General features: G+C 40.0%; 1 protein-coding gene across 1 annotated transcript in view; it reads left to right on the top strand.

The window, feature by feature from the left end:
* The window catches only part of SPICE1 (spindle and centriole associated protein 1), a 40,150-nt gene extending 13,344 nt beyond the window's left edge, over positions 1-26,806 (top strand). Inside the window, 21 exon segments of the mRNA XM_040562898.1 lie at positions 1,417-1,569; positions 1,572-1,693; positions 2,738-2,785; positions 3,818-3,964; positions 6,135-6,237; positions 6,969-7,090; positions 8,423-8,520; positions 8,845-8,984; positions 9,217-9,357; positions 10,125-10,390; positions 13,203-13,334; positions 13,946-14,093; positions 15,657-15,704; positions 15,707-15,880; positions 17,672-18,066; positions 19,467-19,638; positions 20,925-21,027; positions 21,319-21,361; positions 21,363-21,407; positions 22,236-22,251; positions 22,254-26,806. Of these exon segments, the coding sequence (XP_040418832.1) occupies positions 1,417-1,569; positions 1,572-1,693; positions 2,738-2,785; positions 3,818-3,964; positions 6,135-6,237; positions 6,969-7,090; positions 8,423-8,520; positions 8,845-8,984; positions 9,217-9,357; positions 10,125-10,390; positions 13,203-13,334; positions 13,946-14,093; positions 15,657-15,704; positions 15,707-15,880; positions 17,672-18,066; positions 19,467-19,638; positions 20,925-21,027; positions 21,319-21,361; positions 21,363-21,407; positions 22,236-22,251; positions 22,254-22,288 (2,651 nt within the window). The 3' untranslated portion in view covers positions 22,289-26,806.
* The last annotated feature ends 656 nt before the right edge of the window (positions 26,807-27,462 follow it).

Here is a 27,462-nt window from a genome sequence, read left to right as displayed (position 1 = left end):
TTATTTGGAAACTTATTTTGGAAAATGAGGGTTTTAAATGTCTGCCGTTTGAATATGCAGTCTCTACGTTACATAAGCTCCACTGTGAGTAAATAGATGCTGTAGATGTTCAGCTGGCTTCTGCAGAGATAATGGATCATTTTCAGATGCTGCTGTAAATGTAGTGTGAAGCACAAGAACTGAAAGGTAGACAGGCTTTAAGATAACTGACAGAAGCACAGTAACCTGCTCCCCATTTTCTGATATGTGGCTGAAGTGTTTGAGACTAGAGCTGGCTGAATAACAAGTGTCTCTGGCTTGTAGTATATTAGCTTATATGACGTACTTAACATTTATATTTGATTGTAATTAATAGTAGCAGAGAGGTTTATGAGATTTCAAAGTAGATGATATATTGATCTAATTGTGCCATGATTGCTTTCTTCTCTTTCCAATAGACCTTGTTCTTCAAGACAGTTTTAAGCTATTCTAGGACAGAATTCCAGATGTGTCCTTAATTTATGCTTTTGGGTTCCAGATTTTCAAATAAACAGAGTGAAATGAATCCAGTACATTGCCTTACACATATGCCTAAGATCAGGGATTTTTGTTTCTTTTTACTATAGGCTGAAGTCTGATGTTCAGCTTCAGGTTACATATGGTATATATGTAAATGGAAGTTCAGGTGCAACCTACAGCATAAAAAAAATGACTCAGGCACATTTTTCAGCTCTTCAGCAAAGGCAGTTGCTGCTAGTATTTTCCTGTCACTTTTTTTTCTCCCTTCATAATTTCCATCTTATTTTTCTTTAGGTATCATATGCAAAGCAATTCCTTCCCTCAGCACATTGACCATTACCATCTGCATCTTTGCACTGATGTTGGTTAAGCCAGAGTTAGATTGATAAGAACCATCAGGAAATCATCATTTCTAACATCATCACTTCACAGACATCAGGAAAATAAATCATAAATCATCATTTCCTAAACATCAGGAAATCTGGGTGAAAGGGAATTTTTCTCTTCAAGGCATGATTTTTGAATGAGAAGCTGATAAACCCTACATCTTCACTTTTCACCTCCAACAGACAAAACATTAAGCTCACATTGTATTATTAGAAAGTGTCAACTCTAACCCTTCAAAGTAGTTTACATCTCTACATATGTGACCCAGGGAAGAGGAGGATCTTGTGCACTTGTGGGGCAAGTCTTTAGGAGGTCGGTTTGTTAAAACAACCAAGGGTCACCTTTTATCTTGATTTAAGAGCTTGTGTGACATCCTGCTGTTAGTTCCCCTTAATAGGATTTGGAATGCGTTTTCGCATGGGGAAACTGCCAAGCCTTCCTCACGGGGACACGGAGGGCTGGCTTGGGACGGCAGGAGCACCGAAGAGGGGTACTAATGAAGCCAATTAAGGGGACGAGCAGCCACCTCAGGGGGCAGAGACACACCCCCACAGCCCCACCAGTGCTGGATCTGGGCGCTACGTACCGGGCGGGCCCTGAGGGAGCCGCGAGGGGCGCGAGGCGGGGCCAACTGCCACCACCTCCCCCCTCGGGCGGGGCAAACGGACCCGGACCCGTAGCAACGGCTGCGCGCGCGGCGGCGGCCATGTCGCGGGTGCTGCTGCGGGGGGCACGGCCCCGGCCCCGCGGCCCCGCCGCCGCCGCCAGGAAGGGCCCGAGGAAGGCGGCGGCCAGGCGGGACTGGGACGTGAGTGCTGCCCCTGCCAGCCGCCCGGGCCTCCTCTCCCTCCTCTCCCTCCTCTCCCTCCTCTCCCTCCTCTCCCTCCTCTCCCTCCTCTCCCTCCTCTCCCTCCTCTCCCTCTCCCTCCTCTCCCTCCTCTCCCTCCTCTCCCTCCTCTCCCTCCTCTCCCTCCTCTCCCTCCTCTCCCTCCTCTCCCTCCTCTCCCTCCTCTCCCTCCTCTCCCCCTCTCCCTCCTCTCCCTCCTCTCCCTCCTCTCCCTCCTCTCCCTCCTCTCCCTCCTCTCCCTCCTCTCCCTCCTCTCCCTCCTCTCCCTCCTCTCCCTCCTCTCCCTCCTCTCCCTCCTCTCCCTCCTCTCCCTCCTCTCCCTCCTCTCCCCTCTCCCTCTCTCCCTCCTCTCCCTCCTCTCCCTCCTCTCCCTCCTCTCCCTCCTCTCCCTCCTCTCCCTCCTCTCCCTCCTCTCCCTCCTCTCCCTCCTCTCCCTCCTCTCCCTCCTCTCCCTCCTCTCCCTCCTCTCCCTCCTCTCTCCTCCTCTCCCTCCTCTCCCTCCTCTCCCTCCTCTCCCTCCTCTCCCTCCTCTCCCTCCTCTCCCTCCTCTCCCTCCTCTCCCTCCTCTCCCTCCTCTCCCTCCTCTCCCTCCTCTCCCTCCTCTCCCTCCTCTCCCTCCTCTCCCTCCTCTCCCTCCTCTCCCTCCTCTCCCTCCTCTCCCTCCTCTCCCGCCTCTCCCTCCGCTCCCTCCTCTCCCTCCTCTCCCTCCTCTCCCTCCTCTCCCTCCTCTCCCTCCTCTCCCTCCTCTCCCTCCTCTCCCTCCTCTCCCTCCTCTCCAGGCTGAAGAGCACTCCCAGCCTTGATAGGGATATCCTTTTTGCTCACCGATAACCTCGCTAAACGTGGAATGCTTTCGATGCTATGAAAGTGTACCGTTGTATAATTTTATGCTACTTACGTTCTGTTTTAGAGGGATTGCTTTTTACTGAAACTTAACAAACAATAAATAAATCCAGTTCCTTCTCTGTTCTTGTTTTTGATGTGTTCTCGTGTGCCTTTCTGCAGAGTACTGTCCATGATCTGACAGTCCACCGTGCCACTCCTGAGGACATCGTAAGTTTCACATTTGTCATCGCTCCTTTTCTATAACCACGAGATTTATCTGGTTATCTAGCATAAGTGTACACTATACGTACTGGGATAGTTTTTTGCCAGCAATTAATCTCCCTTTTTAAGCCTCTGAACATACGGTTCTTTTACTGTTAGTTTTTTTGTTTATAATATGTCAGGAATCTGCAGCTATTCCTCTGGCAGTCAGTATTTTTTCAGTTCTCCGTTTCCATTGGGAAGCAGTAACTATGTTTTTATTTCAACATAGTGTATCCCATCATGGATAAATAAAAACTCAGTGGAGTAGTTTGACATTAAGCCTCATCTCTGCGCAACAGACCAAAAAATGTGCTTTATTTTGGAATTTTCTATAATTCTGGGGGTGTTCAATCTTCATTTAAACAATTTTACAGCACTTCTTTACATTGAATGGCTTGTTCATTACAAAATACATGAATTCCGTTTCTTTTTCATTGGTAATACTGATCACCAAAATGGAATAGACAATAAGAGCTGTTGTTGATTTTTAAATTTTGATGGACTAGTCAGGACGGATTGATACAATAGCAGAGATAGATGTGGTTATCTTGATGTTCTTTGGACACTTTAGCAAGCACTTGACACATTTGATTTCTGTAATTTGTTTTTAAACTGAATATGTATGTATTGCTGTTAGAAAAAGAGCGAGAATTTTGCTGGTAATTGACACTAGTGTTAAGTCAGGAAAATATCTCTTCTTATGCTTATTATACGTGGGAGTGTTTATGTTTTTTGCCTCCATTTACAGCTGAGAAAACTCCTGCAGGTGGAAAATGAGTCTCCCATCATTCACCTTTGGAATTGCGTTAAATGTGGCTAGTACTGATGGGATTTGACATTTGTGTGTGTGCTGTCATTGGCACTACCATGAAAGTAAATTAAACATCCAATGCATGAAGGATAAAATCAAGAAAAAGGGATAGTTATCATTGTCCTGCTGCTTTTGTTTTTAGGTTGTACCTTGATTTTTAACTGGTCTCTTTTATATTTGTATAGCTGCGTCGCCATGAAATACATAAATCAAAAAACAAAGCACTGGCCCATCTAGAACTGCAAGACAAGGCACTGAAAAGAAAATGGAAGAAACAAAAGCAACTGGCCCCTGATTCTTTGGAGAAGAGGAAATTGGCTCTGATGCGTGAGGTAAGAGCTAAATCTGTGCTTTTCAGCCTGTTGCAGATGATTTGTAGTGGGAAAACTGCTCGTGCACATAGCTGAGAATTTGTTCCTCTTTTTAGATAGTTGGACTTATCTGTGTGTATGCTTTGTACTTGCAGTGATAGGAATAGGCTGCATAACGTTTTAACTGCTGCGTAACATCTTAACTTATCTGTGCAGTTGAGCATTTCATCCTTGTTCCCTGGCTATGCCATCTGTAATGCTTCAGGCCTCTTTGAATCTGAACATCTAAATTTTAATGTTTGCGATGGGAGAGGTTGCCTGCCTGAAAATCTGAAAGAAGATATAATGAGTTCATCTCCAGCTCCACATGGATGGTCCTGTAACAGCATATTTCTAAAATACTGTTAGTGCGTTACACTGAATGGTAGGTGGTGAGTGGATTAACATAGCGGGGATGGTTAGGATTAGTCCTGTTTAATTATCTTTAGTAACAATCTGAAATGGGAAGGAAGATGAATTTAAATGAAATTCATAGGTGATACATGGGAGAAGGTGCAGCAGTCAGTGAGTATGTTGAGGGTGTGTAAATGGGCCTAGAGGGGTTAGAAGCTAATATCACTTTGTTTTCTGTTGACCACAAACAAATGTGAGCTAATTTACCTTAGGAACAATGCTCTAAATAAATGCTTATAACATGTTCAGCAGGTGATTGAAACTTAGGAACCTGCTGATTCTGATCTAGTAGGGGAGCATGAAAACAAATTTATCAGGATAATTTTTGTCTCAGTAAGCACATCAACTTAGTTTTAATTGCTTTAGGCAAAGGATATCATGTTTTGGAATAGGTAAGCATTAGTATTTTTTTTCTTCTGTAGATCTGGCATAGCATTGTCTAAAAACCTGCATCAATTTGACATCCGATAGCTAAATGGGAAGTTAGTATCAAGGATAAAAACTGAATGGTGATTTGGAGAAGTGAATATACAAGATGATTAAGAGACATGAATACTCTCTGATTTGCTAAAATGGTTATGAGTAAAAGTGATCTATTGTAGTGTAATTCAGGCTCAAAAGTCTAGACAGACATGGAAGTGAGGTATGTGGGGAAACTGCGAGATGAGGGAAAAAAACAGGTGAAATGCCACTGGATTTTTTTTTTGAATGAGGCTGAATATAAAGCATTAGCTAACTTATCAATGGGCACTGAAAGAAACTCTGTGAAGATAATAGCATGTAGTGCTCTGAAACTGCTGCATGCCAGTTTTTCTTATGATTTCCAGGGGAGCAGAAATTATATCTGCCAAAAGAGGCATAGTGTACGAGGGCATAAGTAAGCCTGTCTTTCTGTGGGATCTTCTAAAGTACTTTTTCTAGCTAAAATTGAATAACTACGATAAAGTGGAGATCACTTGCATATTGTGTTAGGTTTACGTGGCGAGGGTTTGGCAGTGGGATGGCTGCAGGGGCGGCCTCTGTGAGAAGAGTTCAGAAGCTGCCCCATGTCAGATAAGGGCCAGTTCCAGCCAGCTCCAAAGGGACCCACTGCTGCCTAGAGCCGAGCCAGTGAGCGACGCTGGTTGGGCTGCTGTGAGAGCAGATTTAGCTGAATCTAAAGTAGGGTAGCTGAGTGCCTCCTTAGGCATGGTTCCAGTTGACATGGTTCCAGTCATGGACTTCAAATACTGGGTGAGAGAGAGACTGAAGCTGTATCTTGTCAAAAATGTGTGGAGATGGCCGAATCATTTTGCGTTGCCAGGTGCAGTCAACTGTATTTGTGTCCATTGAAGCTTTTATGAAGGCTTGTGGCAGGATTTTAATTTTAAGGCAGGATTTTCAATAATGAAGGATGAATGAAACAAGTCTGTCTGAATTGGTTTGTATCTAATCAAATAGTTCATTTTTTTCTGTGTCTGTCAGATGAGACAGTGTTGATGGGGACCCCAGAAGTGATAACTACTTAACGTTTCAGAAAAACAAGGTGAATTCTAGTCACTCAATGAAGTATGGTCTTCCAATTTGTCTTAATTGGGATCTCGCTGTACAGTACCAGCTCTGTAAACATTGCATTCTTAGCTATCCTTTTGCTAACTGTTTAGAAGCTAACTGTACTGTTTTGCTAACGGTACCTGAACAACAAAGGAAAAATCAGTCTGCACCGTATGAAGTATTTCCTTATATGCTATACTTTCAGATTCTCTCTGATCAGTACCATTTGCAAGATGTATTGGAACGATCTGATCAGGTCATGGCTGTGGCAAAAGACTTGTTTGGGGATGCTCCTCGCACACGAACAGGTAGACCATCTTATTTCTATGTGATAGTACATTTAAGATTATCTTCTTGCTTTTCATAAATAGTCTTATTATACAAAGTATTCTTTTTAACCGTTTTCATCTGATGTAACACAATTGATTCTGTTTGTGTTGGATGAAACACAGATGAGGATAACACCTAATGTGGCAAGGAAGAGAGCCATGGCTGGTTAATCTGCTGTACCAGTCTGTTGTGGAATTTCTGGTCACTTACTCTGAAACATCTGATGCTGACCATTTCTGCAGCAAAGTTACCAACCTACACAGAGTGCCAGTTTGTGCACCTATAGTAGTTTTGATTCTTGTTGCTACGTGGGTTGCCAGCTTGTTCTTGGATATTGCAGGAGATTTATCAGCATCTTGTGAACATTGCTTTTCCATTTTTTATCCTGGTTTATGAGTCCTTATGCTGTTTGCATATGAAATCTTAGGTTTATTTTTTCTCTTTGGGCTACCATTCTCTTTTGCTTATAATGATGGTTTCACCCTATATGCTTTTTCTGTACAAGTTTATTTACACAGGACAGAAGCTTGATACGTCATGGCTGAACGTCTTGAGATAATTCTATGGCTTTTGCCAGTTAGTCAAAATGACAAACCCCTGTGACTCCTCTTTATACAATTTACAGGAACTTGCTTTTTGGTACTAAGTCCTGTGAGGTACTACAGACTGAGTCCTCTGAATTCTTCCTGATATTATCTGATTCCTTTAGGTTTCCCTAATGTAACAGTGGCTCCTAACTATGACCTAGAATCATCTCAAGGACCCATCATACAAAAACACGATCCTCCCACTGAGCTTTCTATCCTTAGTGAATCTGTCATGGATTCCCAGGTAATGTATATTGAGTTCCATGCATGTCCCATGTTTCTGGGTTGCACAAAATAAGAATATTCAAAGGTAGTGTTTCCAAGCAGACCTAAACCTTTCTTCTGTGTATGGTGTGGCATCTTGATAACATACAGAGAAAACTGTATTAAATTGAGATGAATTAGTTTTGCGAGAGTCTGAGAATCACGATTTTTGGATTTCTCAACCTTTAAGTAAGAGAAACGCCAGCTTCTTATGTCTCACATTAGCATGCTCTCCCTTTTAATTATCGGATAGAGAACAAATTAATTACAAACTTAATGAAATATACCTATGATTTTTCAACTGTCTGCATACATGGGGACATAGCCAGTTGGGCTCCAGTTTATTTCAGATCATGCACATATGTACGTACCTCACTTAACTCCACAACCTTGATTAGTACTACAAGTTTTTTTAATACTTTACATTATTGTGCAATTATTTAGATTTGTGTAACAACTTTAATGTTTGTATAAATTCATTTAAATTTTTATTTAGATTGTGTCAGCGTTCCATTTTCTTCTCATAGCACGAATTATACCAGGAATGCTCACTTTGGTTTGAGAAGTGTCATATGACACCTCTAAAAAGTAGCTCACTGCTGAAGACCGTAAGGGATGTGGAACTGAAAGTGATGGTGTTATATTCTCTTGATTCCCTAATTCTGTTTCCTATTGTTTTGCACAATTGTCTGCAATTTGAGTTGCACTACTGCTCCGTCCATGCATTTCAATGTGTGGGTTTTTTTTGTTTTGTTTTTGCTTTGCTTTATAGTGACGAATTAACTGTAGCATCACTGTAAGCCACATCACTGGATGCACGTGGTAGGATAGGCTTAGATTTTTAAAAGAAACTAGTATAGTTGTCAGCTGAGTTCTGTGAGATTTTTTTTTCTTATATTCCTATGAAAATCACGATTAAAGGTTATCTGGTGGGGCATACCCAGAAGGGCAGAAACCTGATAGATTCTTTTTTATCCTAAGTGTATGTAGTGTGTAGTTCTTATTCAATATGCGTCATTGAAATAAAATATTGAGTATTGAATTAATTACTTGCTGTGTTATTTTCCAAGATAATTGTCAGTATGAATATTTCTCATATACTAAAATGTCTCCCAAAACCTTCCCATGGAGATCTGTGGGGTTCTTTGTTCTGTTGTTGATTTGTAATTTTGTTTTGGAGGTGGAGATTGAAACGAATTAGGGGGAGAGAGGTGGCTTTTTTTCTTAAAGCAATTCCAATTGACGTATAACTTCTTAAAGACAACTTAGTATTTCTCTGAGGTTCCTTTTGTTTTCTTTGTCTCCTAAAAAGGCTCTTAATGAAGTGCAAGAAGCAGCATTATCCATCTGTCAATCGGAAGATGGACAGCATGAATCTCTGAATTTCAAATCCAGCGTCAATGCTGACAGGTCAGTGCAAATATATCTGTTCAAGCTTCTACTTCTTTAATACTGGAAATAGGAGTTTAAAGGATGTTGTATGGAAGTAGTTAAGTTAGTTGTGTGTGGTCTTTTTTGTTGTTTGTTTGTTTGTTTGTTTCCCTCCCTGCTCCTTTCTTGACCTCAGAATTCTAGGGAAAGCCTTTGTTGTAATCTTAAAACTGGGAATGAATGTGAATAGGGAACTCACCTGAGTAGTTACAGGTATTCTAAAAAGCTTTTTCTAGATTGCAAAGATAATCTAGAATCATGCTATTATATCACAATTCATTATTACGCTTGTTTTGAATGTAGGCTGCTTCAGATACTGAGAGAAGAAAATTCGTCGGTGAATTCTCGGTTGTGGGCTGAAAGGGGTATGAGAAGAACTACCTTATCACAGGAAGTACCTTTGACTCCTCCAACAACTTTTTCTCCATCATTGGATCGTTCAGGTTGGATTTGCCAAATCGCAGACTATCGAGGGTTATTAAGCTGTTTATAGGATTCCATCCAGAATTCCTGTTCTGGGTTGGGGTGAGAGAGAGAGACTTGTTAATTTGGCTCAGATGATCTTCCAGTCTAAAAAGCCAAGTTTTCTAATCTTTCTAACAACTTTGTAACATACTACTATTAAGAACGTATCTCCAGTTTCATGTATTTTTTTTGATTTTGTATTTAAATCAGCCCTCAATGCTACCAGTGTAGTCAAGAGAATCCATTCAAGACTTCAGAATGAAGACGAAGAAGAGACAGTAGACTCGACTTATACTGTGAGACAAGTGCTGAACCCAAACTCAGGAAAACAAAAGCAAATTTCAGCAAAAAGTTTAGTATTTTTAAAAAATTGACATACCTTCTTTTGACTAAGGTCCTTAATATCATAGCGTGAAAGGGACCTTTGGAAGTCATCTAGTTGTGCTCCCTGCTCACAGCAGGGTGAACTCCAAAGACTGACTGGGGGCCTCAGCCGTCCAAGTCTTGAGCATCTGTCATTCCACAGCCCCTTACGTAGTGTATTCTGGTGACAAAGCAAAGTCTGTAGCAAGCACGGAACCACCAATATGATTCTGCAGCGCAGCCCCTTACCTTGCTGGCTATAGAGTTCTCCCTCCTGTGGTGCTTTTCTAATACAGCATTTTGGTCGATGCTGTACAGCTCTATGAAGAATTTCAGTCTGCATATTCTACCTGTAGTTTATACCCGTTGTCAATCCCCTTAAACAGCTGTAACGTATAAAGATAGTTGTAAAAGAGTCACTCATTAAGTATGAGACATGAAAACAGCTGAAATTTTTCACTGGCTGGTCACTGGCAAATTGTTTCTGTGCTTTTAACTGAGAAGAAAAGTATGAATAGGTTTCTAAGATAAAAGCACCAAACAGCAACACCAGAGAGGTACTAATATGGTGACAGAAAATGAGGGGTTTGATTATTGAAAATGACTAGAGTGACTGGGGATGTTCTCTTATCATCCATATGATGTTCTCTTATGGACCTCTCCTTTGATTTATTTCAATAAGCAACATAATTTCATTCCTATTGCAAAGCTTTTTATACAAATTGAAATTTCAATGACTTTTTTTCTCCCCCCAGTGAAAAGAAAACAAACTGTACAGAACTCAGCAAGACAGAGGAGAGATGATTCTCTTGCTAATTCAATCCCCATTGACCTTCAGAGGGACAATAAATCCAGTCTAGATGTTCTCAGCTGTATGTTACACGAAGTGGAGCATGAACTGGAGGAATATGAGCGATGTACAGGCCGTGAGGTTCAAAAAGCTCAGAGAAGTGAAGGCCTCACCGGATTTACCTTATCCCTGGTGAATGCTCTCTGTCGTTTGATGCGCTACCTCAAAGAGGTGAGAAGACTTTGAGTTCCATCTGTAGAATGAAAGAAAAAGGATATAAACTTGCATTAAAGGCATCAACTTTGGTCTTTCCTGGCTCCCAGTCAGTTTACTTTGAAGTCTAATTATCATTACTTATTATTTGGATTGCATGCAGTTAGGAGATAAAATTTAATTTGTTAGAAACAGGTATCCCTAATGAAAAGGGAAGAATTGACTGCAGTGGAAGTCTCCAAGTCACTATTTGCAGAAGGTATTAATCAAATTACTTTGAAACTTATTTTTATGTATGTTCACAGCTGTAGCAGGGTATTAACTACAACCTTGTTTAGAAGTTCATTTTCTTCGTGGCCTTTCAAAGTTGATGCTATTGTCACTAGAAAAAGAGTACCCGAATCTTCAGTTTTCTTTGAGGAACTCCTTAGCTTTCTTCTTCCATCCGTAGCAGCAATTTCACCTTAAACAAGAATGACCTGAAGTGCTTACTATAGTAACGCACAGCTGCAGATCAATGGAATTTCATAAAGACAACTACCTGTAAGCTGTGTGGAAATAAATACTGTTTTTAGAAGTTTTTGTTTCATCTCTAATCCAGAGCTATTCAAGATGCAGCAGTGGCTCACAGATTCATTGAGCCCTTGTGAAATTGTGAACCAGATTATGACAGTTCTTGCACTCTTAACAGATGCAGAAAAATGTGTTGTCTAAATACCAGTGCTCTATTTCATAGCAAGGGCAATAGATTCCTAATGAATGTGGAACTGTCCTCTTTTGGTTCCTTTTCAGAGTGTATAACCATTGGAAAATTACTTTAAAAATCTGATTTGTTTTATTATTTCATGTATGGATGCATAACAACTTATAAATTGAATACTGGGTAATACAGAAATATGAAAGATTCTCCTTTAAGACCTGTGTTGGAAGCAAACAGTGAATGCTCAATTCAAGATTGAAAAATTACTACTATCAGAGGATGGACTTTGGCTGAGGTGTTATGTTTTAAATATTGTTCACAGCACATGTTCTGTGTTAAAGTTGCAATGCTAAAGCAGGATATTAAACTTGTTTTTTGTGTAGTTATAGGGAAGGATTTTTTGGAATTCCAATGAAGTGGTTTCCATCTATTAGGAAAACGTCAATAGCATCAGATTTGTGTCATAAATGTAACTGGAATTATAAATTTAATTACTCTTTGTGTTCCACAGAAATGCACGTTCCTGAGCCTCTGAATTCCTTTTTCTGTCATTTTTTTCTCTAAGACTCTTTTGTCATTTTTTTCTTTAGTTGTTACATCCATAGAGAAGGTACCATCCAATGTATCTTAAGAGCTTTTATGCTATTCAAACAGAAGGGCAAAGAGTCTTGAGTATTTGTTGAGACTACATATTGTGAAACACATATCCTGACTCTTGTATTCCCAGTTTTAACAGAGTACCTCTTTGATGCTGTTTTTACTTGAATAGATATGTTATCCTTTCTTCCTTCAAGGAGCTGATTGTTTGTAGGATCATCTTCAGCTTTTGTGAATTTACTACTTAAATTCTGAAGCAGAAATATGCAGAAATCTCTCAAGCTATGAAATGTGATTAATTGTATTCAGTGTTCCTCAAGGTAGACAGTACACGTCCATAATCTTCACTGACTTTTCCTCTTTTCGTGGAGCTTTAATTAGCGTTAGAATTTGAAAATTCACTGGGAAGTACAGCTTGTCTGTGTTTTTTCCTAAAAACCTAGTGCCTGTGATGTTAGGAATAAATCAAGTCCGTGTGTTCACCATCTGTCTTACCTAGCCAGTAGTGCTAGTGAAGTTCCGAAGTTTGAATTATAGCTGGCAATGTGTTTCAAGAAAATGAATTTGCAGTGGCTATGTAAAAAGCCTCTGATTTCAGGAATTTCTTCCTTAGTGGTTTTTTACTTCTGGTTCTAATGCCAGCAGAAAAGAATCTACAGTACATGATGGACTACTCTTGCTATAATTTCATCAGTGCAGCACAAAAAAGATACCCAAATTGCTTTTCAGGATCCTTTTGGAGATGGGAGGTATGCCTTTTATTCAGGGGTTCCCTTGAATAAATGGCAGGCTACCATTTGGGGAGGACCCCGTTTCTGAATTCTGTGGTGCCTGTGTAACTCTTGATAAGCTCTGCTCTGCTAGCTACAATGGTCCAAAAAGTGGCAGTTGTGTAGTCTATTTGCCCATTAAAGATAGAAGGGAGTTTCTGGTGTTCTATCTTGTACAGGAAGCCTGTCTGCTGCTGTAGCCTATCTTAAAATCATAGATTGACTAAGTCTTGTGTTCAAGTAAATTACTCAAAAAGTACACTCTTTCCTGTTTTTTAAAAAAAAAAAAAAGAAAAAAGAAAAACACAGATGCTTTCTAGAACTTTTTCTCTCCATGGGAGCAAACATGAGCATGTACTTTCTTTACTTAGTTAAATCTGTCTTTATTAGCTTATTAAGAATGCTAAAGAACAGGCACAAGTAGCAAAGGATACTGACAAACATCAGCGCACCTGGAATTGTTTCATTACTGTATGGAAAAGAATCAGTGACTTAAAAATAAATTATGTCAATGCAGAGACAACGCTTGTCATTTCTTCTCTTGTCACTGCAGTCTGGAAAAGTTGTAAGGATTTATAGGATTCCCTGCAGTGTTGTGGAGTAACAAACAAGGAACAGTAAGCAATTTAATGAAGTCCAGTGAAGTCAATTTAATAGTAGTGGGAAGAGCTGTTACAGTGTGGTGTGATGTTGAACCATTCCTGTTTTCAGCTATGAATCTGTATTAACTATAGTAAGTTTTAAACTTTTTCTCCCTATTTAGAGTGAAATACAACTGCGTGAGAAAGAGTTGATGAGGCAACGTCACGAGGAGATGTTGAATGAGCACCGAGAACTGATCGATGCTTTGACTGCAGAAATACTCCTAGTGAGGGAAGAAAACGTTACTATACAGGTACTGAGCCCCTTTCCCCAACTTGCTACGGAGTTTTGCTACAAATATGGTCTGAGATGCATTGTCCATATGTTCAGGAAAGAAAGTGATAAAATTGAATGAGGAGTCTGAGAACAGCAGTCGTGGGGTGTGGGGAAGGGATGTTTGTGAAGTCAACGTTTTGTTTTTTTAAATTGTGTTTAAAGCTTGAGAAAGTGGTAGTTCCTTGAAACTGGAAACTGAGCTTTGTTATGTACAATCTAATAGTTTAAGCACCTGCCACTATTGGAGCAGTGAAGTGGAATAGATGTAATGCTACATTTTCGTTTCTTCAGCTTGTGGTAGAAGTAGATTTTTTTATTATTATTAGTTACATGTGGCAATGAAACAATAAAGAACCTTGGAGAGGAAGTGGGATGATAAATAAAGGAAAAGTGATATTTTTTTTGAAGCAGGAGGAAAAAATAAGAAACATAGAGACATGAATAATGTCTCAGTGGAATCTCACAAATTTGTGCAGTGGTATCAAGAGGACGAATTTATTCTCAGTGCTGCTTGTGGTGTATAATTTTCTAATCCATGTTTTCATGTTGCTAGAATAAAATATTTCTCTCTCTCTCTCTCTCCCTTAGAAGAAACTTCAGCAATACATGATTGTAACAGATGAACAGATGACCTCTCTCACTCAAGCATTTAAAAGTCTCCCTTTGGTAGAACCCAGAAGAGAACAAAGTCCAAACCATTTTGGAACTGCAAACAAAAGTCCAGCAAATGGCCAAGGTATGTGTATGTGTGTGTGGAGAAAACTGGAATTGTGGCTACTTTATTTCTGCAGTAGAAAATCTGGTATTTAAGAGATGTCTACTTGAATAAACACATCTTGTGAGCTTGAATCTCGCTTCTGGAAATTCATACGCCATGGGTTCCGCTGTGAGCAGAAGGACTTTGCTACAGACTTTTTGTTAAGTAGTCCTATAGGCTGAATTCCATCCCACTGGCTTTCATATATCTGGATCTGGACTTGGAAATTATCCATAAAGACAGATCTTGGGCTTGAACTTTTTAGGTGACAAGTCGTTACTTTCCTGAAGAAGAAGGCAGAAGGAGAATAGCCTTTCCTCACAAATGGGAGGCATCCTTCTGTTCCTTACCCTGTTAAGATGTCTTACAAAATCAGGTTAATCCTGGAACGGGTTGCCTAGGGAAGTGGTGGAGTTCCTGTCCCGGGGAGTGTTTAAGGAAAGGCTGGACGTGGTGCTTAGGAACATGGTTTAGTGGGTGACATTGGTGGTGGGGTGATGGATGGACCAGAGGATCTTGGAGGTCTCTTCCAACGTTAATGTTTCTATTATTCTGTGGATTCTGAGGATCTTAAAAATAAAATTAAATTTAAAAAAAAATAAGAATTGTCCAACTGAAGCAGGACCCTGCCTGTCTGTTGCCGAGACATAGTATGAGATTGGTTCCTCCGTTAAACACTGGAGGTCGCTGCTGACCAGAAACAACAGTTGGTTAGACCTGTTAAGCAGCTGGACTAAGTTAACATAGAGCATCTCTAGAGAGAGGGAGAGTGGCTGAAGGAGGAGTTGGAGGGGAAAATATCATGACAAACAGTATGTGGGGAGGATGCTTTGGAAAGGCAGTTCTGCATGGTGAAGCAGAGGAGGAAGATCTTTCTCACCTCTTGCCAGGGTCATTATATAAGGGGTGTAAGGTTTTAAGTTCCATCTCAGTAATGTGAACCACAAACAATATCTTAGGCAAACAGCCTCTTTTGTCTCTTTGCAGGGTGTTTTTTTTGTCTCTTGTATTTTGGGATCACATATGTTCTCCCTAATTTTCTGGTAACTTTGCTTTTGGGAACAAATATCCTGAGCAAAATCGTTAAGAGTAAATTCAAAGATAGCACTAAGGGAGCAGCGTATGCAAGCATATTAAAATTACTGTGGTCTCACAGCTAGCTACAGCTTTGACTTCATGCTTTTCATTTTTGCCTCCCTGGTAATCTGTGCCTTACAAGTCTCATGTCTGTGTGTCTTACGCACGGGCTGCAAACAGTTCTCTTAACAGTATGCTGAAATTGTGAGCCTATGTATGATAGCTTTTTTTTGCTCTCTTAAGCCCAGTAAAGATTTTTGTTATGTCTTAGTGGGAGTTTTGTACTGGGGGACCAGAAGGAATTTAGGATTATGTGAAGAACGTACTCTAGTCTGTCTTTTTAGATATCTTAGACATAAGATATGTAGATATTTTAGACATAAGAATTGTCATTGGCACTTTTTTCTACACTGCTTTTGCTATAAAACTATTTTTTTATTCTACTCTTGCTTTGTTTGTCTTTAGAAAAAACTGATTTGAGCTATTTTGAGCCCAGGAGCGATGAAAGCAACAGGGAAATATGCTGAAGTTACCACAAGAAGAGCTGCCTTTCAAGTTTCCTCAGAAGCCAAGTGCCTCAAGTGGTGTAGGAGCAGGCAGAAGCTTGCCGGCTCACATCTTCCAGCCAGCTGTACTGTTGTCACCACCCCGGCAGAAGAGCAATCAGGAGTTGTCTCCCCTCCAGAATGGTGAGACCTCTGGACAAAGTAGATTTTTACTATTTCAGTCTCTCAGGCTCATATTACCTTTGGAGATGTCTTTTCTATGAAACTTTAAATCTGAATGCCTAAGTGCCTTGGCCCTGTAGTTGGAATATCCTGCTTCTGCACTCAGATATGCATTTCTTTTCTTTTTATGCCTATTGCTAGATTTCTTTTAGACTTTCTGACCCCTGCAGTTCTCCATCTGTAGTCCTCTGTCAGTGACAAACCAGACTAGTATTTTTAAACTTGTGCTGGTTTTGATTGTCACTGTTTGCTGTAGCTCTTTGTCTACGATTTACAGCACATCATCTGAGCTCTCCCTCCACTGAGGGTGTAATCCAGCCTCTGTCACCTATAATGGTGGAACCACTGAAGACTGGAAATCTAGGACCTTAGCAGCCTGTGCTGCAGACAAACAGGGATGTCTGTAGGCTGCATACTCCTTGAGCTAATCTCCCCAGCAGAGATTTTTTCCAGAAAAAAAACTGGGAGCAAGTTTCCATATGGGTTTCATTTAGTAGTACGCAGGAAGTGGTTGAAGAAGTTTGGGGTGAAATTATATGGTGCCAGATTAACTCAGAGTCAGTATTTGTTGTTGTGGAACAGATAACTGTGTCAATTACTGGTTTGGTTGCTGACAGGAAACAGGCCACAGCACTGAGGCTTTATGCCTTCTCTCCTTTTATCCTACCCCTGTCATCTGTATTGATTTGTAACCCTTTTTTTAAGTTGGAAAAATGACCAAAAAGTCACTTTAATTTTAACAATTTGTCAGGACAAGACCATTGGAAACTTATATCTAGTTTAAGCTTTTGGTAGTATGCAGTGCTGTGAGGAGGCACATAATAAATAAGGATGAAATAAACTAAAGATAGTTTTCTTCAAAGAGCATCATCTGGCTTCAGTCCCATTGAGAACTGTCAGACATGGTCTGCCATTTGAAACAGGAATGTGAAACCATACTCGTAGACTTAGCTATAGTTAGGTATGTAAGAAATGCATTGTTCTTTTGAGACTGTGAAGAATGCTAAATGGCTCAACAAATACTTTTTGAGTATTTCTGTATGAAAAATGGTTCATAGAACAGTAGATATAGGTTTAAATCTTTGAATGTCATGCTCTGCTCCAGTGGCAAAAGCTAATGCTTGGGAAAGAATGGCTATTTGGTATGTAAAACATGGAACCTCTGGTTCTGATCACAAAATCCAAGTTGGACTTTGCGGGTGACAGCGCTGTAACATATTTGGTCATGTGTTTGATGTGTTACCAGTTTGCTAACAAAGACCACAAGAATATTCAACTCTTTCTGTTGGCCACAGTGCTTCAACTTCTTCTTAGGGAATAGGTAAATTATTATTCCAGAAGTGTTGTATTGTACCATTCCAAAAGCTTTGTTACCAATCCAATATAAATAGCAGAAGAAAATACATACTTACAGTTTATTAGATAAGGTAATTGGTTTTGGGAAAATGGAGGACTTACGCAGAAGCAGTGGTTGATATATCAGCTAAGACATTCAAAACATTTCTCTTCTCCCTGACTTCTCTCTCAAGCTCATGTACAATGTAAGACTATTTGCAGTAGGAAATAATGCTGTTGAGTCCTTGCAGCAGGATCTTGCATAGAGTGATTTTGATCAGTAACATACGCCATTTAGGCTAGATATTGCAATTCAAATTCCTGCTTGATTGTTACTAGCCTGATGCAATAAAGTTACTATTTGTTTTCCTTAAAAACATGTCTCTTTCATTACTGTTCCTTTATTTTTGTTTGTAGTATTTACAACAATTTCTCAGTTTTCAGTAAACACTGAGAGAGAACCAGGCAAAGAAAAGAGCTCACCTTCCTCCCTGAGAACACAGAGCACAACTGAGGAAACCGGTCTCATCACTCAAAGGCAACCAATTCCTAATGCAGACAAAGACTTGGAGAGTTCCCAAGAGAAAATCAGTCTGTCCTGCCCAGCCGATGCCAGAAAAAACAGCTCAATTGAAGAGTTCTCTCAAAGCAGTGATCTGTTGGGACAGATAGCTGAGATCACACGGCAGAACTCACTAATTAAAACTCAGCTGAGCGAATTGAAAAGCTTCTCAGAAGACAAAAGTGCCTGCCTACATCAGCCTGACTCAATACAAAATACAAATCCTAGTTCAGACTCTTCGCAAGGACAGGTGAGAATTTAACAGAAGGCTGGACTCCCTTTTCTGCTGGTCTGCTTCCCCATAACTTACCGATGCTTTTAGACTGTTTCCTACCTGTCAGTTCTTTTAAGAAAAAGAGTAGCAAAACAGATATTCTTTTCATTCACATGGACTTTGATTTTACCATTCCCTTAGGAGGTCAACAGTAGTTTCTCATATTGGGCCTATGTTGTATACAAGTGCTGAAAAGCCCCATGTGTGCAGCATGTTTATATGCTTTGGGTATGGTTGTGCTGCAAAGAAAGAGGTGATTGCAATAGGCATATCTCTTGTAGCTTGGATAATACTATCAGTGAAGTAACAGTGAATAATCATAGAATCATTTAAGTTGGAAAAGACCTCTAAGATCACCAAGTCCAACCATTAAATATATTAATAGTGAAAACACTGCACCAACCCACAGGTTCTTGTCAAGCTTGTATAATATGTATTTAAATCCATGCCATGTGTCTCTTCTGCTACTTTGACCCAGAAGCCCATGGAATTTAAGATAGTTTGGGTACATCACTTGCAAAAAAAATGATACTAGGGTATGTACTAGTTGGATCTGTCTTGGCAGTTTTACTGTGTGGTGAAAATCCCCAAATCTTGGAGAAAGAGAGAACTTCAAGGCTTCAATTCACATAGAAAATCTTTAGTCTGCAACTAAACAGCTATTCAGTGGCACCCCAGCGAGTGGAGTTAACATCACAGAAATGTCTAATCCCTGCCCTCGCTACTATCTTTACTTCTGTTCCATCGCAGTGGCTAAATTACTGTTCAATTAAGGATACTAAAGATTTTAAATTCCCTCATGTAAATGTAGGCTGAGAATGTGTGGTTACCATCCTCATTGTAAACATATAACATTGAGTCATTTAGTTGTACAGGATTATGCAAACTTCTTAAATGATCTTTTTTTGAAAATAATTACTGGAGCGGAAGGGGTCAAAATGGATGAAAACCTGGTTTAAAAATGAGTTCCAGGATAATTCTGCCACAAATGTGCTTTTGCTTCTACACTCACTCCTGAATGTGTGTCTTTCTGGTTAAATATTTTCTTAATTATGGTTAATTGCTAGAGGGTTGGGGGTGCTGGTGCTGGTACTGTTTGGAATGATGCAGATAAGCTATTTTTCCTATTATAGGAAGACCTATTTAAAACATTGTGTTTAGTCAATTACATTGTGCTTAGTCAATTAAGGACCTAAACAGAGGACAGTGAAAGGGACCAAATCAGATCTCTCACAGGAGGTGCTATGTAATTAAGTTTACTTAATTTTTTGTTTGAGAATTAAATGTATAGAAGTATTTGAAATATATTGCATCTCCCTCAAGGTGAAAATTTAAGTTTTTTAATTGGAAGTATAATTATCCAATTATCTAAGTAGACTCATCTCGTGGTAACGAAGAGCTTGGAGGAAAGAATAGCAGAGCTGAATCGTCAAAGTACAGAAGCACGTGATAAGCTGTTGCAGCTAATAGATCAGCAGAAAGTAGCGGCTGCCGGTCTGGTCTCTCCAGTGATATCTTCTGTTCTGCCCCCATCCCTAAATTATACTGGTAAGTACCCAAGTTTGGGAGAAACAAAAACTGGTAAGATGATTTTTTCCCCTTTTGTGGGTGACCTGTCCTGAACTGATTGTAGTTGTGGTCAGCAGTACACTTGCCTGTGTGGTACAAACACTCCTTGGTTTTAGAGGTGGAGGACTTCAGGGAGCTAAAAATAATCTATCAGCTAAAATTCCCCTAAAATTAGTTTTAGTAATTAGTTACTTTGCTGCAAATATTGTGTTTCATGGTAAATTTGTTCTTTGCTGTGCCCTTGTCTGCAGAACAGTTCTGCTATGCAGTCACTGAAGGGCAGAACTAGGCTTTGTTGCCAGCAGATGGCAAGGGAGATCCTTGGTGCCTGAAATTCCCAATATTTGCTTTCTTCTTGCAGCATGTTAATCAGTCCTCTATGATGGAGAATCTTTTTTGAAAAGACTAAGTATTTACATCAAGCTTCTAAAAATGTTATCTGTATCTCAACCACATTTTTGAAGTTTAAGTCTTTTGAGCGCTCTTTCCATCAGACTACCTTGCTGAGTTATTGCCAGTGCTAACAGAAAGAAGTAACTGAAGCTTCCAGTTATCTGAAAAGACAAATTAGTGAAGGGGATATTCTTGCCAACTCAAGACCTGTAGATTAGCTGCCATTTGTAACTATAAACAAAAATCCAGCAGATGAGGCCTTCTTAATCTTTTTCGTGGAGTTACTGCAATTACAAGCAGAACTATGTGAGCAAGTACACACATGCTCGATCTAGGACACCCACCCTTTCCCCCTTCGTAAACCGCAGAGGATATATAAAGGGAAGTACTTGAGTGGGGAGAGGAAGGAGGAGGAGGAGAGACCGCATGTGTGCACATGCATGCAGGTGCATACGCAGTGACTCACAGAGTGGGATCTTAACACTTTTAGCACTTCTATGGCTGTTTTAAGATAAATTCAGTGTGAAAAGTAAAATCTAAAGGAAAAGAAGTCGAGAAATCTCAGGTTTCTAAGTCTCCGATTACTTTAAAAAAAAAAAAAAAGTGTTTATCCAGGGAAGAGACATTCTGTTTCTATGCACATTGTCCATAGTTGCTCTGAATAACTGCTTTCAATATCTGTCATTATAAGAGGATGGATATTGGGTTGAATGGACCTTCATAAAATTTATGTCCACATGAATATATGTTTATATTCTATGCAATTGTGAAGAGTTATTTGGTGGTCCTCAAAAAAAAAAAGTGAAAATGAAATGAATATTGTGAAATGCTGCTGTGTTCTCATCAAAATCAAGCTATTAATTATTTCATAGACAATGCAAGGAGGACGATTGAAGTGTCTATTCCTGTGGCAGCTTCTATGGACAGCTCCAAGAAGATAGTGTTTCCCCTGCCAGTGTGAACCAGTGTGAGAAGGTAAATGTTGAGCCTTTACTGTTTTATTTTTTGTAGTGTCTTGATCACATACACAGCAGAACTGTAACATGATGGAAAAATCACCATGTCTTTCTCTTGGCTTCATGAACTTTCCCAGACTTCATCAAATTCTGCTCTTTGGAAATAGGACAAACATCCAATATCTTCTTCAAATTTCATTGTTTGTATTTAAAATACCTATAGTGTGACATAAAACTGATCCCATGAGATCTAAGATGTGATTTCAGTGACTACTTCCTTTTTTTTAAATGTCATTTTTTATGTTTACAGGTCTGTAGGGGACTCTAGCAAACCTTGTTCACCCCTAAGTGCCCACATCAGAAATCATGAAATTAACTTCTGTCAGTCAAAGGCCAAAGGTAAGACTGAAAAATCTTCAACGAGTAAGTTTGATTGCCGTGTCATATAAAGAGAATGCAAGATAGATAAAGAAGGGAGTAAGGAGCTCAGTCCTACCGTAAATCTGCTGTGGTGAAAGGTAATTGACTCATGTCAGTTTAGATTCTGGACAAACTTAGCACTAGTGATGTTGATTGTTTGCTGTCACAGGGCTGGTGTTTACAAGTGAGTATTCCTGTAACTACTCTTTCTGCTGTGGCATTTATTTCTATTTGTGTTTAGAATGGGAACCTCTTTCAGGCTTTCACTGGTGGTTCCAGAGAATTTCAAGTAGCCTTTATGATGTGGAATGATGTGTAAGGAAAAAAGCAAGCTTTCACATAGCCATTGCACAAGTGTTGAAAACTAAATAAATCTGAAAGTAAAGAAAAATCACTGATCTTGATTACTGATTCCTAATATGCAAAAAGAATATAGACTAGAGATGCTTTCACATTGGATTCCAGACAGTAGTGTAGTCTGGTAAACCATTCGTAGATCTGTTTGTAGCAACCGTGAGAAGGTACTAATGCTGTCTTTCCAGATATCCAAAATAACTGAACTTGGGAGTCCAAGACTTCCTGCCCTGATAGGGAAGTAAACGTCCCCATAGGGGAAGTTCAGAATACTTAAGGTAGATGTGACTTAAGCTAGGTGTCTATAGTTGACAGTGTGATTACCTCTGTGGTCCCTGTGGCAGACAATTGCTTCATATCAGGGAAGTGGATAATCCTACGCAAGCCAGTGCTGACTAGCAAGTATGTGGAAGCTTATGATGTATGACTTTCAACTTGTTTCCTCTTTTGCAGGCAGAAAAACAAAAAGAAGAGGTTGGTTTGCATTGTCAATGCATATTATGTAAGGAAGCTGCGCTCGAGTCCTTTTTTATTTTAATTTTCTTATGAACCGCAATTTGGATCACTGTAGTCGCCCTCTCCAGATGTACAGTTTAATTCTGGAGCGCTTTCATGTCAGTATAAAAAGGTCAATATGGTATAATACTATGTATGGCACAAATACAATAAGGAATTCCTGGGAATGAGTTTCCAGACTGGATGCATTGCATCACCTGTTTTCAAAGACGCTGCTGTAGCAATACAAACGGGCTGCACGCCTATCCAATACCTGTATTACATATGCTGAAGAAAGAAGGATCTAGAAAATGTATGTGGAACATTTCTGGAGCATGTATTTGCACATGACATGGGATTGAAAAAATTCCAGAAAAACTCAGATGACAGATACGCACATACATTCAAAAACAACCTGGAGATTAGGAAGCCAGTCTATTTCTGCTGGATGAGAATTGCTTCAGAAATAATTCCTTCTGTGTTTTACAGTTACCCCCCCCAAATTTGTATTTTCTGTTGCAGTTAGTATGTCAAGGATTGCTTTTGGACTTGAGGATTGCTTTTTAAATATCTTTTTTACAGTAAACATAAAGTGACTATTGGAAGTTGAAATCAGAATCTCTATTTGTTATATACTAAAATATGATCTTTGATACAATAGAAAACTGATGTAAGTTATATTAAGCTATCCTAGTGTGTATGTTTGTGTGTGTATAGTACTCTAATGACCATGTTTGCACATTGATTTTTATTTGACTTTTTAAAATAGCTGTCATTTTAGTAGTGATGATTGACAATAAAATACATTCATTCCTTACATTATAGTAAACCTGGGCAAAAACCTTTACAATTGAGATTTTTTAAGACAGAAAAAATCTGCAAGTCTGCATTTTATGAGTAAAGCATCCCTTTAAAATTATTATTATTTTTTTAAATTGACCTGGTCTAACATCCCTAAAGATATTAGTGGAGTGTGGTATAAAAGGGCCAGTCCCTATCCTTTCAATCAGTTCAGTTTTAAGAGAATGAAGAAAAAATATTTTTTCTTTTTTCTATTAAGAAGGGAGCAGTTGCTTTTAAACACACTTTCTGAATATAAAAACTGTGGGATGAAAAAGAACACCTGTTCAAATATTCATTGAAATCTCTGCAATTTATTATTCAAGTACTAACTTTGGGCAGTGACGAAGGTCCATAGTCCTGTGTTTTGTGAGGCAGCAGTTAAAACTGCTTGGAGGAAATAACTGCTTCTGCATGAGCTGTTCAATGTCGAGGTTGGAAGGGACTGCATAACCATGGTGTCTGCACATTAATGCTGTTGTTGCTGACTTCCTCTAAGTTATCAGTTAGTTATCAGTTGCCACACATGCTCTGTAATCAGGGAAGAGATTGAATTATTATCCTCCTAATTAATGTAGTCTGAGATTTTGTTTAGGAATAAAAGAAGTGGAATCAACCTTTTGAATCATCAGCTGGTTTCCTTGAATTGGAAGCTTCCTTTATCAAATTATTTGTTTTAAAGCTGAGTCATCTTAGCTGTATGCCAGCCTTGTAAACGCTTACTGAGAAGAGAAGTACTGCTGGCTTTCCTTTTGATTGCTGAGAGTAAGATCTGAGTCTCCTTGGAATCGGTAGAACTCGGGTTCAGGAGGACCACTTGGGTCCTGCTTCAGAGTTGGGACTACTGACCTTTTGCTACATAAAATGGCATTTGGGGTGCAGAGCCCGTGGCCATCTGAAGCAGTAGGACCGTGCAGAACTACTGCCCGGGTCCCAAAATCTGCATAGCTGTGTTAGCAAAGTAGTGAACTCCAACTAGTCACTCCTGCCTCTCAGCACAGCCAGCTGGCTCAGCTGCCACCCTGCACTGATGGGGCTAGCCAGGTGCCAGAGCTTGCTTTCAACGTGGACTAAATGCTCTGTGCTATTTCAGAAAGCAGGAATGTGCTACTGGGTGTCTGTAGTTGTCCTCCCACAAATTCCTGCACATCATAGGACTGGGGGAAGGCAGCATCCTACTGCTCAGGGTCACACAGTATTTTATGACTAAAAACAAGCTGCAGCTGAGGTGTGGTGGAAGTGCGTATGCTGGAAGTCTATATCTTACTACACTGTTGATGAGAAACTGTATTACTGATTTTTTTTTTGCCTGTTCTAGATAATGTAACACACTGCAGCTGCTAGTAACACCTGATTTTTCATATATGGTGAAGGAGAAAGTTTTAGGCCTTCATCTTTGTTTTTCAGTTGTGTTAAAACATAGAAACACTGGTCCAGTCCCAGCACTCAGTGCAGTGTTTTTATTGCTAATGATTTTAAGATTTTGCATGGTAAACATTTTACTTGCATTGCTTCCTTTCTTCCAGGTGTTTCATGTTCCTCCTTTTTTTGTCTTAAATGTCAGCAGGAGGACATTTGGACACAGACCACAGTAAACACAAAAGTAAAAAGCAGGTACAGAAAAGCACTGCAGCCTTTGCTTTTCCTTGTTATCCTCGTTTAACAGGTGTTCCAAACAGGGGTTGGTTTCCCTTTGAAAATGTTTCAGGGGAAGAGCATGAGAAAGTTTCCTACCAATGTTTTGATTGCAAAATTCCAAATTAAAATCTTCATTTCAAAGAGTGCTTTCGTTTTAGTTTTGGAAATGGGAAAACTAAGTGTTTTTCTTGGGTTTCAATTGTTTCCTCTTTCCTAGTCATCAGTCCTTCTGTAGTTACATGAAGGAGGCTCTGTGCAATGCCTTGCTTGGGTTTTATTTTGTTTTTGAAATTTTGGATAGCTGATAAATAGCTGAGGGCAGGGAGCAGAGAGATGAAGTCCAGAAATAGATCTTGCTTTCTGCTTTACGCTTATGCATACTTGCTGTAATTTCTGGGAAACCAAAAGGTTTCTAGGACTGATACTTCAATCTTTGTTTCACATTAGACTTTAGGAGGACGTACAATGTCCATAAACTCTTTTTAAATGGAAAAAGCTCCAGTGAGAGTACTTCCCTCTGAAACCTTTAGCTGTACAGAATTGCCAGCACCATCAGGAAGGTGATCTGGCACTGTTGACTCAGGTTGCCTAGGTGGGTGTCAAGATGACTATCCCTAACAGTAGTGGTGTAGCCCTGTAGGTCTGAGGTGGCGGGGACTGAGTTGCTAAGATTGATTGCATTGCAGTTGGTGAGATGCCTTAGTCTTTTTAGCTGTGGGAAAAAAGAAGTGTCACTTGCAACCTGAAGAACCTCTGTAATGACAGTAGAGAGAGGGGAAGGCTACCATGACAAAATAAGGTCTAATTTAAGTGTGCTTTTAGAGCTGTGCTGTTACCCAAAGGGAGAGAAAAGCACAGAGCTGTGTAGCTCCAGAATTTTGGAATATTTTACTGCTGAAAGATGCTTAATCAGTGTAATTTGTTAAGAAAAAAAAAAAAAAACACTTTATTTGAGAAAGTGTACTGAAAAAAAAGGGCTTAAATATTTTTTGTGTGATGGATTTAAATGCCTTATGTTAATTGAACCCTAGGGGATCTGAGTGCCTTGCTTTTGCCAAAGTCTGGGATGCTTTATCTATGACTAGTTTCTCCGAGAATGTAAAACATAAGGAGTTAAATGTGATAAAGGAACTTTCAGGCACACAGTTTTAGAGATGTTCCTCAAGAGAGCTGAAGTACAGTATCAGAATACTAAGATCAGCTGTGACACACAGTAACTATACTATAAAATGATTATTACATTGTAATACCTGTATGTTATACTGTGCGCTAACAAAGCCATTTTTCAGAGGTTTATCCACACGTTTCTGCAGGCACAGCTTATTTTGTGCCTTTGAAAAATATTGTCGCAGCTGTCAAAGCTATTTGAGGAATTCTATGCAGCAGCAGCACTCCCCTGTCTCTCTAAACCCTGCCCAACCCTTACTGAACCCCATAGGCTACAAGCAAGACTCTTCAAGAATTCAGGCTTGCACTTTGCCCCTGCTACAGAGATAAAGCTACACCTCCAGCAACACAGGCAGATGGATAGACCAAGTTTGAGAAACAGATCTACTGGATGTAAAAGTATTTGTCTTAATGCATCCACATACAAGTTACCCTGAGCGGGTGCAGGCAGTGCTGGGCTGGGCTGCAGGTACAGCCTGGCCTTCACACTGTACAAGCCCTGTGGCTGCAGGATAAACGCAGCTGGCTTGTGGTAACAGAGGAGCCTGCAGGCAGCTCCCAGTCGGTACCAGAAACTGTACCACCTGCATGGCCTTGCCTTCATCTAACAGTGCAGCAAGAAGGCCTCCGAGGGCTTCTTTTCTGTAGAAATGATTAATAGAATTGTTTACTTGCAAGCAAACAACGTGTAATAGCTTGAATGACCGAAAAGGAGGAGCTTCTCTCCGTGGATGGGATCTGTGCAGTGTGCTGTGGGAGAAATCCATCTGGGGTCCAAGTGATGCTGCATGAATTTGGGGTTCCTTGTGTCTGAAGGGACATAAGGTTTACTTGCTATTGATATTCCTCTTGTTATTCTAAGTAAAACAGCTATTTTATTAAGCTATTTGTTGTCAGTCCTTTCTTGCTGAGATCCATAAAAAGCTCTGCACCAAATCCAGATGCAGCTAAACATGATGCATGTTTTACATCGTATATAGCATTTGTTACCTAAAGAATCTGAGAGAATCTGAAAATGGGATTTCTTACCATTTTTTCAGCTGGGGAAACTGAGGTATGGAGCAAGCTATGGAAAATTCCAAGTTTCCTGGTCCTACCACAGCACTGCCTTGGGCTGGGCTGGGCTCAGAGACACGCTGCCCCCGCACTGTGAAAGCTGTGCCTCTTGAGTGGATGCATGACTGCAGAGTCCTGAGCCACCTGTGCTCTTCAGAAGCATAAGTTCTGGTCAAGAACGATTTTATCTTCATCATCATGACTTTATCTTCTGCTCTTTTTACGTGTGCACAGCCCAGCCTGGCAACTGTCTTGTGTATGGCTCTATCCCATGACAGGAGTCACAAAAGTTCTTCTTTCCTTCTGTGGCACCTGAAGGGTGCTAGCAGTGGTGGTGGGAGAGCAGGCTTTGGACAACATGGAAGAGGAGCCTGTAAGTCTCAAAGTACTGATTTTCCATCCTAATAACAGCATTAAGACGTATATCCCTTATATTTCTTAAGTAATTGCATTTCCTTGGAAGCATTTCTTGAGGCACAGAAAA

Source organism: Cygnus olor, chromosome 1 (genome assembly GCF_009769625.2).
Source record: "Cygnus olor isolate bCygOlo1 chromosome 1, bCygOlo1.pri.v2, whole genome shotgun sequence".
Lineage (NCBI taxonomy): Eukaryota > Metazoa > Chordata > Aves > Anseriformes > Anatidae > Cygnus > Cygnus olor.
The sequence above is the reverse complement of the archived record's forward strand: the minus strand, read 5'-3'. Positions and strand labels throughout refer to the sequence as shown.